At 32.3% G+C, this 14,885-nt stretch overlaps 1 protein-coding gene across 1 annotated transcript in view; it reads left to right on the forward strand.

Annotated features, from left to right (window-relative positions):
• The window catches only part of LOC142349142 (uncharacterized), a 247,034-nt gene that overhangs the window by 157,408 nt on the left and 74,741 nt on the right, over window positions 1–14,885 (forward strand). The window contains exons 16-18 of the mRNA XM_075400557.1: window positions 480–637; window positions 1,063–1,183; window positions 10,485–10,665. Coding sequence (XP_075256672.1) covers window positions 480–637; window positions 1,063–1,183; window positions 10,485–10,665 — 460 coding nt within the window. The remainder of the gene's footprint in view (window positions 1–479; window positions 638–1,062; window positions 1,184–10,484; window positions 10,666–14,885) is intronic.

A 14,885-nucleotide genomic window follows, 5' to 3' on the forward strand; every position in this document is an offset into this window, starting at 1 on the left:
TAATAATTTTTTCTGCTTTTTCTTGTTTTAAGCCGTGGTTAATTTTCTGCCTTTGTTGGCCAAAGGAATTTTAGCATGGTTTTTAAGTAGTTGCTATTAAAACAGAAATGTGTTGGAGGGTATTAACTTTATGATTATCAGCTAAATTTTAAATTTGGCTTTTTTTCATATTTTTTCCTGTTTTTCTGTCAATTTTGCTTTTGTTATCAGCAAGGTCTCCGATGATTTTACAAGTGAGTTTTTTGTAGATCATTTCAATAAGGAGTTTGCTTTTAAGACGTAGGTTTAAAAGTTGAAAAAGTTGCTTGGATATTGCAATTTTTTCCAAGTTTTCACAAAATTTGAAAGTTTCATTTTGTAAATCGTAGTGGTTATATTAAGCTCTAATAACGTCCCTTAGTGAAATTAGCCGAGCTAATCACCTCAGTTGAAACATGCTCCATAACAAAATTGAGACCCTCCTGTCATTCTCTTTGTAGCAAGCAACCCAAATAACAGAGGCTCTGGAGCAGGCGAAGCAGGAATTGGCACAAGGAGACGAGAAGAATGGAGCCAAGCTCATTTTGATTGCAGAGGAATTGTCGTCAATTGGAAAAACGATGGTGGGAGAGGAAAACCAGCACCACTTCAATTACAGGTCATTCATTCTATACATACACAAGAGTCACAGATTTTTTGAACTTCACCCGACGGCAATTGAGCTCCTCGAGTCAATTCAAACTTTCGATGCCACATAAAAAAGAAAATAATTTTCCTGAAGAATCGGCACATGTATAGTAGGTTTGAATTTTTAGATCAACGAAAAGTTTTAAAAATAACTTTATTAATACAAAAGAAACTTGGGAATGACATTTTCTTTAAAGTTTTCGAAATTCAAAGGATCTTTGAATACGGGTTAGAGCGGTTTGAAATGATTTTATTGTAGATACCAGGGCACGAAATTAAAGTTTTTCAAACTTCGAAATCGCAGATGTTTGGTTTCATTTCTTTGGAACTTATGGAATAAGATACTGATAACCAGATACTGACATAGATTCTCACGCAAATTCAATGTTTTTATAGGCCGCCCGACCCGAAGAGGCCGAAGGAGATCTACGCCTGTGTGAGGTCACTACTCGCCAAAAACAAACATTTTGCTGCGCTTGTCAACAAGAAGATATCCCAACTCAAGTTGGAAATGGAGGTTAGCGAAATAACTTGATAAAGCAGTTTACAAAAATAATAAACTTGTGAACATTGCCCAGTTAGTGAGCATTGAATTATGTTGTTTATATTATTCATATGTATGTCACTTTTTACCCTGTTATAAAATTTTACGCATTTCGTGCGTTGGGCAAAGGGTGAAAAAAAAGAGAAAAACAAAGCTATTAGAAAAAATTTTCAGAAAAATTGAACTAGAATTTAAAAATTGCGTTTATTGGTTTGAAGAATTACAAAAAGAATAATGGAAGTTGCAAAGAGCTTTTGAACAAATTTCGTGTTCTGGAAAATTTTTTTAACGTACAGCTATTTGACGTATACCATTTTTTTAACGTACAACTATTTGACGTACACCATTTTCGCTGTTTTTATCTTGAGTTTTTGAAGGAAAAGTTTTCAAAAGACGACAAATGAGTTCTTATATTGTATACCTTAAATTTTTGAACTCAGCAAAGAGCAGCTAACGGTTTATATGACTTAAGACAATATTTTTTCACACAAACTTTGGTGATTTTTTTTGTTTTGATTTTTTTGGGCTTTCCCTGTGTTCCAGTCGCCTTGTCTCGTTTATGTATGGACCCAATGGCACTCTAATGAAGCATAATTGGAGCTACTCTTTGACACTACCTCTTTTCATTTCTTTGGTTATTTTGGTTTTGACTGACCGTTTTTTCCAGTTGACCTATTAATTAAAGTAAAAAAAATGGTAGGTCTTATTGACTCTTTTGTGAGGCATAGTTGGCGCTATATAATAATCTGAGCGTTTATTTAAGATTATTAACAAAGCTGACGATGGTTATTTTCAAAATTATCCGTAATGTTCCCATTTCTGAAGCTTTTTTGTCCATTGTTGTTGTTCTTGACTGTTCTATTTTTTGCAGCAATTCATCTTAAATAAATTATTCAATGTTATGAATCAATTACTTTGATATAAATAAATTTGATAAGATGTATTCGGGAATAACAATGTTTTTTATTTTGCTTGTTTGATGTAATTTTTGGTCTGGTTTCCCAGTCTTACAATTGACAAGTGCAATAGTTTTCTCATTTTTCTGCTCATTTTTCTTGCTCATTTTTCTTTTAAACATCTAATGAAAATTAATTGTTTTAGTGTGCAGTTTTTTTTAATTTCAGAGTATTTATTTTTTATAGAGAATAATAGTTTTTTGTGTTTTGAGTGCGCTTGTTAACCCAGTGATTTTTGCAGTCTCTTGGTCTGGTCTCAGTTTGACAATTCTCAGTAGATTTCTGTTGAGACTAGGTTGCATCAATTTGATGTTTCCAATTTTTAGCTAAACTTAAACTCTTTGACTTTAAAATTAATCGTTTTAATTTGAGTTCATTTAGTTTTTGCTAAAACGAGTCTATTCTTATTACGTCGTCACCTCACCCTAGGACCAAGCAGACATCCAAAATTGACTTCATAATGTCACGAAACCAATTTTGAACAAATATTATACTAAATCGTGATTTAGCTGCATGTGTTAATTGGATTTCACAATTCGAACTTATGAGAGTGTTCTCATTAACAGAATTATTTTATGAGAAACTCAACCAATGAATTGAAAGAGATATAGTTTTTTAAAAGCCGGCTTAAAACTATCAAAGACTATTATTAAGGAGCTCTAAGTTTTACTGGTCGATAAGGAGTATTGGAGAACTGTTATTTTTTAATTAACTTTATTGAGTAATTTTGAAGCTGGAAATGAAACTGTGAAAAATATTGGAATAATTTGAGTATTGGACAAACTTGCAGAAGGGAGCTAAAAGAGCGTTTGTTTTCTTCATTCCGCTGTATTCGAAATTGAGTTGAGAAAACATTTTGAATAAAGTTTTATGTACACATGCCGGTTTTTTTCCTGTTTTTCTTTTTTCATTTTTTTCTTCAGCAATTTGAAAAGGCTAAAATATAATTGAGCCGCATTTTAAGAGTGTTTTGAAAATACCGTTAAATGAGTTTGAGTTTTATGGCTATTCAGAGGTTTTCAGGTATTTTGCAAACTTTTAAACTGTTTTCTCTATTTACTGCTTTCATTGGGTATTTATGCGACGCCTACTGCTTAAAGGAATTTTCAGTAATCAATCAAATACAGAGTTGTTGGCATAAGACAATGTCAATTAAGAGTAATTTGAAGAAAATTTTCTTCGAATGTTTCCATTTTGCTTCAAAAAGTAGAGTGTTTTGCTTGCTTCGCATTTCCTATCGTGGTATTAGAATTCAAGGAGTTCAAATGCATTGACGAAACATTTAGAAGCATTGTTTTGTTATATAAGAAAAAATTTAAGTTTTGCCAACTTATTTCAATAGGATTTGTCGCTTGTCTTTTCATTTTTGGATTTAAATGACTATTTTTAAGTTATATGAAAATACTTTAGTAGATAACAGTTATTTGAAAAGGCAGTTCTTGCCGAAGATGACACTCCCAGTCGTTTCTGCATTTCTGGTGGCTATATTGTTGAAATTCAGAGTGTTATTGTATTGTTGTGATTTACTTTTTAAAGATCATTTCACATTTTATTCGACCTGTTCGTATCAACGAAAGATCAAATCAGAGCGGTCATTGTAAACACGAAACACGGTAGAATAATAACGGGAGAAAAGAAGCAAGAAGGTTTAAAGTTTTTTTTCGAAAGAAAAATTACATTTAAAGTGGAGTAAGCAATTGTCGTTTGAACAAGCTTTTATTTAGAGAGAGATTTTTTCTCACATGCGGCAGGTCCCACTAATGAATGGTCTCATTTTCCTGTTTCCCCGTCCCAAAAGGGCCTCGTTGGCAAAATAATAAGGCGTAATAGAAGCTATGAAATACTTTGTCAGAAACTTTTTAAAAGTTTCATTGTTTTGGCTAGATTTGCAAAAGTTTCAGAAGTTGTCCGGATTTGTATTTATTTTTGTAAACTTTGAAACTTGGTCTCAATAATGACAGGTCTTTTCGTTTGCTGATGAAATATAAGTGCAAAAATTTAATTGTTTATATAATTATTAACTGCTTAGACATGGGCGATATTTTTTCCAAACTGTCGTCGCTTTTTTTGAGTTTGGCGTGGCACTGTTTTTTATTATGCACAATAAATACTAATTAATGAATAGAGCTTATCTTTGCCTTTCTTCTCATATTTGTTGATCTATGAGTCGTGCACTTCTTTTGTTTTTCCTGTTTTCTTCTCGGTTTGTTTCAAAGATAACCGATAACCTCAATGGCCTTCTACTAGGGTGTAATTGTTATCATTTTTTATCGGTTTCAGCGATCATTTTCATTGACATAGAATAGATACCATCTGTTTAATTGCTCTCAAACGAAGTTTGTAGGAATTATATTAGTCCTGTTATGTTCGATCAAACAATTGCTAAAAACACGCAATTTAATACTAATTTTCACAATTTTTTTCAAGGTTTTTGAAAATTTTTGTCATTTTTTGAGTTTTCAGCCCTAAGAGCTTTCAGCCCTTAGTGTCAAGGAACGTCCTCTAGGGTTTTATAATAGGCTACTGCATAATTTCTAGTGGTACTGGAATGGTTTCAACTTTTTAACATCACAAATTTTAGAATTTTTTTGACAAAACTTGCAAATTTTTTCAATTTTTTGACATTTTTTTTACAAATCACGTCTTTCAAGACGCAGGGGCCAGAAAAAGTCCTTAAGGGTTTGATAAATAGTTACAGATAAATTTTATTTGCCATGGAATAGCTTCCAGTTTTTTAATATGACAAATTTTTACGATTTTTTTTTTGACAAAAATTGCATTTTTTTCAAGTTTTTTGAAAATGTTTGTCATTTTTTGTGTTTTTCCAGCCTTAAGAATCACGTTATCTCCTCTAGGGTCTGATTATAGGCTAATGCATAGCTTCTATATGTATTGGAAGGTTTTTCAAGATTTTAGTATCAGCAATTTTTTAAAAAAAATTGCAATTTTTTTCAAGTTTTTTGAATCTTTTTGAATTTTTTATCTTTTTTTCCGGCATCAGGGTACTAGCTACCTGCTCCAAGGTTTGATGATAAGCTGTTGCATAGTTTCTAAAGGTAATGGAATGGTTATCGATATTTTAATGACTCCAGTTTTAGCAATTTTTTGATAAAATTTAATTTCAAATTTTCTGAAATTTATTATAATGTTCAAAGTTTATGGACCTTAATGAGCCAGTGAAAATATTTAAAGCTTGAAATTGGGATGCTGGATAGCCTCTTGAGAGAATGAAAATTTTTGAAGAGTTTAATTTCTCGAATTTTAGCTATATTTTGTTTAAAAATGCGATTGCTTTCAAAATTTTTGAACATTTTTTGTCATTTTCTTGAGTTTAACAATCATTACTGGCAAACGAAGCTTTTCAAGTCTTGCAGATGGGTTACGCAACTTAACTCCAGAGACAAAAAATAGTTTTGAACCTTTTCACTGCAAAATCTGGAAGCTTTCCTTTTAAATTTTGCAATAATTTGCAAATTTTTAAAATATCAGATTTTTATTTACTACCAAAGCTAGAAAACTAAAAGTTCCAGCGTCGAATCAAGCTAAAGCTAGCCTCCATAAAGCATGGCTAGCTACTGACGAAGCCAACCGCTCGCCGATCGTTTGAGAGCAATTCGCCCGACGTTAGTCGGTTATGTTTTTGATTGGTTTTGGTGAATTTTTGAATCATGCTTTCATTCGCTCCTCTTCTCCCTTTTTTTACCTAACAGAAAAGCTAATGATTGTTTTAGGACATTCAAAATTTATTTTACGCAGTGATTAAAGATTTGACTATGTAGTGTTGCGTTTTCTCTGAAATCGATGCCAATAGTCATCGAAAAGACACTAAGTTTCTCTCTTTTTGCCCTCTTTTTGATTTGTCTTACTATGATTTCCAGAATGTTGCTTTATTGTGTACACATTCTTGGAATCGTATTGTCAACCCCTATAGACAATGTTGTTCTTATTGATTTGCTTCAAAACTAGTTTTTGGAAAGTGAAATATTTTTTTTGACAGTTCGATTTTTTCATTTTGGTTTGTTTTTTGCCTATACAGGTTCATGTGGCTTGTTTAAAGTCATTGTCTGATTTTGCTGGGGTAATTTTGCTTTTCAGGCCATTAGTTAATTCAATTTTTTGAAATGTAATTCAGGAGTTGTTCGGCATTTTATTTAAAGTTCGGTTTACCTTCCCATCACGTCTTCTGTTTTACATAAGTCATGACTTTCATGTTATATTTCTGACTCAATTCACTCACTATTCCAACTGAATGAAATTTAGAATTCGTTTAGCAAATTTACACAAGTTCAGTTGAGTACGAAACCGAAATCAAAAGTATAGGGATAAACTAATAAATCATTTTTTATCGGTTTCAGCGACCATTTTCATTGACATAGAATAGATACCATCTGTTTAATTGCTCTCAAGCGAAGTTTGTAAGAATTATATTAGTCATGTTATGTTCGATCAAACAATTGCTAAAAACACGCAATTTAATACTAATTTTCACTATTTTTTTCAAGGTTTTTGAAAATTTTTGTCATTTTTTGAGTTTTCAGCCCTAAGAGCTTTCAGCCCTTAGTGTCAAGGAACGTCCTCTATGGTTTTATAATAGGCTACTGCATATTTTCTAGTGGTACTGGAATGGTTTCAACTTTTTAACATCACAAATTTTAGAATTTTTTTGACAAAACTTGCAAATTTTTTCAATTTTTTGACATTTTTTTTTACAAATCACGTCTTTCAAGACGCAGGGGCCAGGAGAAGTCCTTAAGGGTTTGATAAATAGTTACAGATAAATTTTATTTGCCATGGAATAGCCTCCAGTTTTTTAATATGACAAATTTTAACGATTTTTTTTTTGACAAAAATAGCATTTTTTTCAAGTTTTTTGAAAATATTTGTCATTTTTTGTGTTTTTCCAGCCTTAAGAATCACGTTATCTCGTTTAGGGTCTGATTATAGGCTAATGCATAGCTTCTATATGTATTGAAAGGTTTTTCAAGATTTTAATATCAGCAATTTTTAAAAAAATTTGCAATTTTTTTCAAGTTTTTTGAATCTTTTTGAATTTTTTATCATTTTTTCCGGCATCAGGGTACTAGCTACCTGCTCCAAGGTTTGATGATAAGCTGTTGCATAGTTTCTGAAGGTAATGGAATGGTTATCAATATTTTAATGACTCCAGTTTTAGCAATTTTTTGATAAAATTTAATTTCAAATTTTCTGAAATTTATTATAATGTTCAAAGTTTATGGACCTTTATGAGCCAGTGAAAATATTTAAAGCTTGAAATTGGGATACTGGATAGCCTCTTGAGACAATGAAAATTTTTGAAGAGTTTAATTTCTTGAATTTTAGCTATATTTTGTTTAAAAATGCGATTGATTTCAAAATTTTTGAACATTTTTTGTCATTTTCTTGAGTTTAACAATCATTACTGGCAAACGAAGCTTTTCAAGTCTTGCAGATGGGTTACGCAACTTAACTCCAGAGACAAAAAATAGTTTTGAACCTTTTCACTGCGAAATCTGGAAGCTTTCCTTTAAAATTTTGCAATAATTTGCAAATTTGTAAAATATCAGTTTTTTTTATTTACTACCAAAGCTAGAAAACTAAAAGTTCCAGCGTCGAATCGAGCTAAAGCTAGCCTCGATAAACCATGGCTAGCTACTGACGAAGCCAACCGCTCGCCGATCGTTTGAGAGCAATTCGCCCGACGTTAGTCGGTTATGTTTTTGATTGGTTTTGGTGAATTTTTGAATCATGCTTTCATTCGCTCCTCTTCTCCCTTTTTTTACCTAACAGAAAAGCTAATGATTGTTTTAGGACATTCAAAATTTATTTTACGCAGTGATTAAAGATTTGACAATGTAGTGTTGCGTTTTCTCTGAAAATGATGCCAATAGTCATCGAAAAGACACTAATTTTTTCCAAGTTTCTCTCTTTTTGCCCTCTTTTTGATTTGTCTTATTATGATTTCCAGAATGTTGCTTTATTGTGTACACATTCTTGGAATCGTATTGTCAACCCCTATAGACAATGTTGTTCTTATTGATTTGCTTCAAAACTAGTTTTTGGAAAGTGAAATATTTTTTTTTACCGTTCGATTTTTTCATTTTGGTTTGTTTTTTGCCTATACAGGTTCATATGGCTTTTTTAAAGTCATTGTTTGATTTTGCTGGGGTAATTTTGCTTTTCAGGCCATTAGTTAATTCAGTTTTTTGAAATGTAATTTAGGAGTTGTTCGGCATTTTATTTAAAGTTCGGTTTACCTTCCCATCACGTCTTCTGTTTTACATAAGTCATGACTTTCATGTTATATTTCTGACTCAATTCACTCACTGTTCCAACTGAATGAAATTTAGAATTCGTTTAGCAAATTTACACAAGTTCAGTTGAGTACAAAACCGAAATCAAAAGTATAGGGATAAACTAATAAAGCCTAAAGCCTGAGCCCTGACACTTAAAATTTTGAAGACTTAATTATCAGCATTCCTTAGAGATACTACTAACTGGTCTTGGTGTTAATTTTATTTTCCTCCAATTTATAAGCTGTAATTACGATACATATCAATATTAAGAAACCAAATTAGAACACTTTTTGGCACAAAGAAAAAGTTAGTTTATCGTCTTTTTTGTCTCTTCTTAAAAAATTTTTGTTAATTTCTTCTGGCACACATAAAAATAAAATGCATATTGTAAAAGATGCAACGTAAAGTTAAGAATATAACATTATGTAAAATTATAAAATAATTAATTTACCTAACTAAAAGTTTGACCTTACAAAAGTAAAAAATGGACTAAAATGTGAGCATAAAATTTTCTCACAGTTTTATTTGTACATCATGAAGATTCAAAAATTAAAAATTAAAATCTAATGCTCTCAATGTAATCTTCTATATCAGTTACTTTTGGGACCCTCAAATATTTTTTCCAAAATTATTCTTTCAGTTCTTTTTTAAGGAGGCTTTCGATGTTGGTGTTTTCAGTCTAATATTAGAAGGCAGACTATTATAAATTGGAATGGATTGTGCAATAAAAAATCAGTTAAAAACTAATCGTTTTGTCTTATATCGAACGTTATTTTTTGACCTGTCATGTTGTTTTATTCTCAAAGTATAGAGAGGTTCAAATTTATATGCTGTTCGTATTTTCTCCTATTAAAAATGTTTTTTTTCCCCAATTCATTTGTCATTTGTTTTCCTAAGGTTGTGAGTAATGACTTTTGCAACCCTATCAAAATTAAAGCGTAATAATGTAGATGACTTATTACTGTTGCGCTAAGCAATAAGATTTTCGTTTTATCTGATAAACTTTTACTAAGTGTATTCAAAACTTTTATCGAACAAGCCATTCTTTAAAAAATCTTTTTCACTTCTCCATCAAAATTTTAGTTTGCTATCAATAATTACGCCAAGATGCTTCACACTGTTTGATTCTGCTATTTTTTATTGTCGACATTCAGAACAGTTTTTGTTAACCTCTTACTAGTGCTTAACAGAATATATTCTGTTTTTTTGTTTGTTCACCACTCACTGGGACTTTGCAAAAAAATCGATAATTTTTGAGAAGCTGTGTTCAGGTTTTTTTACGATAATTCATCAGTGTCGGATGTAAAGAGAAAAGTATCGTCTGCAAAATGGACGACCGTGCAATCCTTTTCTACAATCTTTGCTAAATCGTTGACGTAAATGTTAAATAATAGAGGTCCTAAAATAGTACCTTGTGGAACTCCTCTTTTCAAATTTATCCAATCTGATTCAATTCCATTTAGGACAACTCTTTGCGTTCTTTCACTCAAATAATTCTCTATTAAAATGAATTGGTAGAATGTTCGTCAAAACCTATATTTTCAAGTCTCCTTAATAGTATTTTGTGGTTTATAGAATCAAAAGCCTTTGAAAGATCTAAAACGCACCTTTAACATTTTTTTTTCTTGTTGGGTTCTAATCTTATTTGTTTTGTCGATTTCAGGACAGCATCAATTGTTGAAATTTGTTTTCTATAACCAAATTGACTAATAGACAGTAATTGCTCCCTTTCTAGGAAACTTGTGATTTGTGAACTGAACGCCTTTTCAAAAATTTTTGACAAAGCTGAAGTGACAGAAATAGGTCTATAATTGAGTGGGTCTTCGGGATTTCCTTTTTTGAAAAGTGGAGTTACACAAGCTTTTTTAAGATCTTCTGGAAATCTTTTTCTATCAGTTTCAATTCAAACATCTGTCAGCAGTGGCTATTTTCCGCGATTTGCTGGCTATGTTTTAATAACAAATATTGTATCCGTAATGTCCCGGTAACAGTTTGTTGCTAATTACATTGTTTTCTTTATTTTAGGAGTTAAAGAACAAAATGGAGATGGAGGGCAACGACGTAACAGAGATGAAGACGATTCTGCAGCAGGCGAAAGAGAAAATGGCGGAAATGCAGGAGAGGATTAAGGAACTGGAACAACAGAATGGAGAAATGCAGGAAAAGATTGCAAAGAGGGACGGCATGATAATGAAATTGGGGGGAGGTTTGTGAGTTAAAAGACTTTAGTCCAGACCCTAGTTCAGACTTATGAAAAGACCCAAATAGTCTAGTTGGGTGGTATGAGCATGGGGAGTTTCAAAATTGACTAAGACTGCACAGTCGAGCTTCTCAGTTAAAAGAATCCTCGATCAAAAATTTTTCAGTACAAGTCTGTTATCGGCACTTTTAGTCGAGCATGGTCTTTCCATAGGTCTAATAAAACATGAACCGTCTCTTCATAAGTCCAGTAAAAATCTTTTTATAGTTTTATTTCGGTCGCGCACTTCTGATCAAATATGGTCAATTCATTGTTCCTGATAAATGATTGTATAGAGAAAATTCAAATTTAAAAAGTGGGAAATAGAAAAATATAATATTCACCATCATTTCAACTTTCTGCTCTGTTCCAAACAGCTTAATAACGTTCGCTATAAAAATTGCAGTAAATTTTTTTTCGATTGAGCTTAAAAACGAATTACGAAAGTTAGCTTTTTGTTATCTGGATTTCACCTCAACACTCATGAAATCCCGCTGGATCGTTGTCTGAAATGATGTGGAAAAAACGCCTGATACAAATGTATGACAAATACATCTTATTTTTCTGAGCACCAAGGAAACTTTCATGTTTCTACTACTAAGGTACTCAATGACTGTCGTGTTCTGGGGCAAAAATGAATCCCAATTAAGTGATGGTTCCTCCCATTCGGCGCAATAGTGAGGGGATAATATCTCTAGGGTGTAAAAATGGAATAAGATTTGCGAAGCGTAAATACGGTACAAAAGGGCTGTCAGGGCTGCCAAGGAGGGTACAAGGATATGAGAGTAAGGAGGTATACTTCGTTGGAGGGTGAGCTTTAACGGGAAGTGTTGGTGTTTAATATGTTCTGGTACTACAAACACAAACACACAAAATGATACTAGTTTTTGCAATTTTTTTCAAGTTTTTTTATAGCTGCGAACCTGTAAGCTGAGCGAAGCTATATTGCGGTGCTCTTGGTTTTTTTACAATTCAAAGAATTTGAATTGTATTGGGGCGCTGTCTTTTTTACGACTCGAAGAGGAGTATTGGAGAAGTCCTTTTTTTTAATCAATTTTATTGGAGTGAAATTTGAAGCGGGAAATGAAACGCGTGAAAAAATTTGGAGTGATTTGGTTGCTGAACAAAAGTGAAGAGCGGAGCGAAAAGAGAGTGATTTTTTGTTCATACAGCTGTTTTTGAGACAGCGAGAAATTGATGTGTGAATAAATTTTCTCTGAGCGAGCGAATTTTTTTTTGTTCACGTGCGGCTTTTAAAAGCAGTTTTTTTGCAATTCTTCTTGTTTATGAGGTTTGATTATGATATTGTATTGGATTTGGCCTCGTTCTGATAGGAATTCAAAGTTTCAAGCAGTTAATTTGAGTTTTATGCAAGTTTGGAGGTTTTTGATCAGTTTTGCTGATATTTCGACGAAATTTAATGTATTTTGGCCTTTTGTTTTGTTTTACTGCTTTAAGTACAATTTGCATAGAAACTCGTTACTCAAGGATCATCAGGGATACAAATTGATTACAATTTTGTTGTTATAAAACATTTTTTCAGAAGAAAAATGGCAGAAAAATTAGGAATTTTTTAACCACTTTTTTTAAATTTTTGGCTTTTTTTCGTTTTTTTTTCAATGGTAGACAATTTCTTTAGCTTGTTATGACTTGCCCATTTTTTCGCGAGCATTTCATTGCTCTATTTGCTCAAAGTAACTTTAATTGGCTTTATTTTTTCTTGTAAAAATTAAAAAACACCTTACTTTTTCTCGTTTTTTACTTGTTCAATTTGGTTTTAAATGTCGTTTCTGTTCTTCCTCTACCTTTGATAGCATTTGGGGAGTTTTTCTAGTGGAAATCAAATGTTGTAGCTCTTTTGGATGACTCTCATTCTGATTGATATTAGTTTCGAGTTGTTTTTGTTAAAGAAAATCGAGTAAATCAGAGCAAATTTTGGCCACTTTTTGTCTTTTTTCTAAGTTTATTGCCTATTTCTTCCAATTTAATGTTTTTTGTTGGTAACTTTTTCTCAAAAAAGGGCATTTTTGTAGGTGTTGGTACTATGAATTTGCACTTGAGGGCTTAGCAGGGCAGTTTTCATTTAAACAAATTATAGAAATCTCTAATTCGTTAAAGAGTTTTTCTTAGTCTTTTTTTAGTTTGTTGTTTAACGTTTCTCTGCAAGTTTTAGGTGGGCAATTGATCTAGCCAAATATATAACTCATTGATTTCTATGAGTTATGGATGGGAAGCTGCATATTATCTTTTTGTAGAGAATTTTGTTTGGATTTTTGGAGAATATCATTTTTTGATTTGGTCCTTTGTCAAGTTTCCAGTACTCCGGTCTTTTCTTTATGAATTGGTTACACTGTCTGTTGATTGATAATATGCTGGTGATGCATCTCATTAGTGAGAATAGTCAGATTTCTACTTCGAGTCGTTTCCGGAATTCTTCCGGCTATGTTTTTTTTTAAGATCTGTTCACACATTTTAATGATTTTTGAAGTCAAATTGGAGTAGTGATTTTGTTCACGCCGAAACAGGAAATGGAGCGAAAAAGCGAGTGGTTTTGCGGCGTGAAATTTTTTTGCTCTAATTTTAAAGTAGAGTGAGAAAATGGTGTTTGAACCAAAATTTGCTTTCTCGCTAGTGGTTTTTTGTTCACATGCGGCAATTTCACTTTGATTTTTACTCTTTTTTCGATTTTTTGGATCGGATTTTTTTCTAAATGGTTTTTCCAATCCATTCATAGTCCTTTTTAGGTCGTTTTTTGAGTCAATGAAAATTCTTTGAATTGTACGTCAGGACTTGTCCTGCTATGTTTTTTTGTTTCGTCGTCTGACGCTCTTTTTTCGTTTTACATTTATTCACACAGCAAAGCTGAAAAAGTCAAATTTTCTGAATGACTTCTTCCTCTCACTAACGGCATTTGCGCGCGTGACGTCATTTCTCACTCGCTTTTGCGAAAGATTTCAGGTTATTTGCGTGATTAGATTTTGAGCATACGTGACTTACCTCACTCAATAAAATGACTTTTGCACTTTAAAACTTAAGTTTAATTTGAATTTGTTTAAGGTCAAAGGAACTCATTTGTGCAGTAAAGGGCCTAATACGAGGCTTCTTCGGAATGAATTTTAACAAGCTTTATTAATTTATCGCTGAATGTTTTTTTACCTAGTTTTTTGAGCGGCGTCGATTTTTTTTCAATTTAGATCTGTATCTGTTTCTATCTCTATTATATGGCACGCAGGTCTATTCTTTCGCAGCTATTCCGGCAATCTGCCGGCTATGTTTTAAAGATCTGTTCACACACTTTCATCAATTTTTGCTAGTGGTTTTTTGTTCACATGCGGCAATTTCACTTTAATTTTCACTGTTTTCTCAATTTTTGGATCGGATTTTGTTTGTAAATGCTTTTCCAATCCATTCATATTTCATTCTATGTCTAGTTTTTATGTTTGAACCAAATTTCCATTTCTCGCTAGTGGTTTTTTGTTCACCTGCGACACTTTGACATTGGTTTTCTGTTTTTTTTAACTTTGTTTGATCTGATTGTTTCGAAATGCTTTTTCCTACTCACTCATAGTCCGTTGTAGGTCCAGTTTTTTCTTTAGTCAATGAAAATTCTTTGAATTATACGTCAAGACTTTTTTTAATTCGCTTTTCACGTTTAACGTCTGACTTACTTCACTGGTGTTTCAACTGATTGGATTTTAAATTCTTCTACTCAATCAATGACGAAATGTGGTGAATATCGCCGAAGTAAAAAGATCAAAATCAAAAGAAACGGGATAAACCGATAAAATCCGGCCATTAAATCATTGAAAATTAGGTTATCAAAGTTCATTAGAGTGTTTGCTAGCTGACATTGGTACTAAGCTTATTAGCTTTCAGCTTAGAAGCTGAATTAAGTATAGTTTTAGAATCCAACCCAAAACTGCACGTCGAATTAGAATACTTTTTGACATTGAAAAAAAATAGACAAAAAATGATCAAATTATCTCTTCTTTTTTCGTTTTCTGTTTCAATCCCGATGTGCATCAAGCGCGTCAACGGCGGCTATTTTCCGGCCATCTGCCCTCTATGTTAAGGGTAGAGCTGCAAACGGTAAAATGATGCAATAGTAAGACTTTGTCAGCCTCACTTTTAATGAGCAGTCCAAAAACGACATATGAAGATGTTTTTAGCCAGAAATGTCCTAAAAT

This window comes from Convolutriloba macropyga, chromosome 11, assembly GCF_964194025.1.
Source record: "Convolutriloba macropyga chromosome 11, txConMacr16.3, whole genome shotgun sequence".
Classification (NCBI taxonomy): Eukaryota; Metazoa; Xenacoelomorpha; order Acoela; family Convolutidae; genus Convolutriloba; species Convolutriloba macropyga.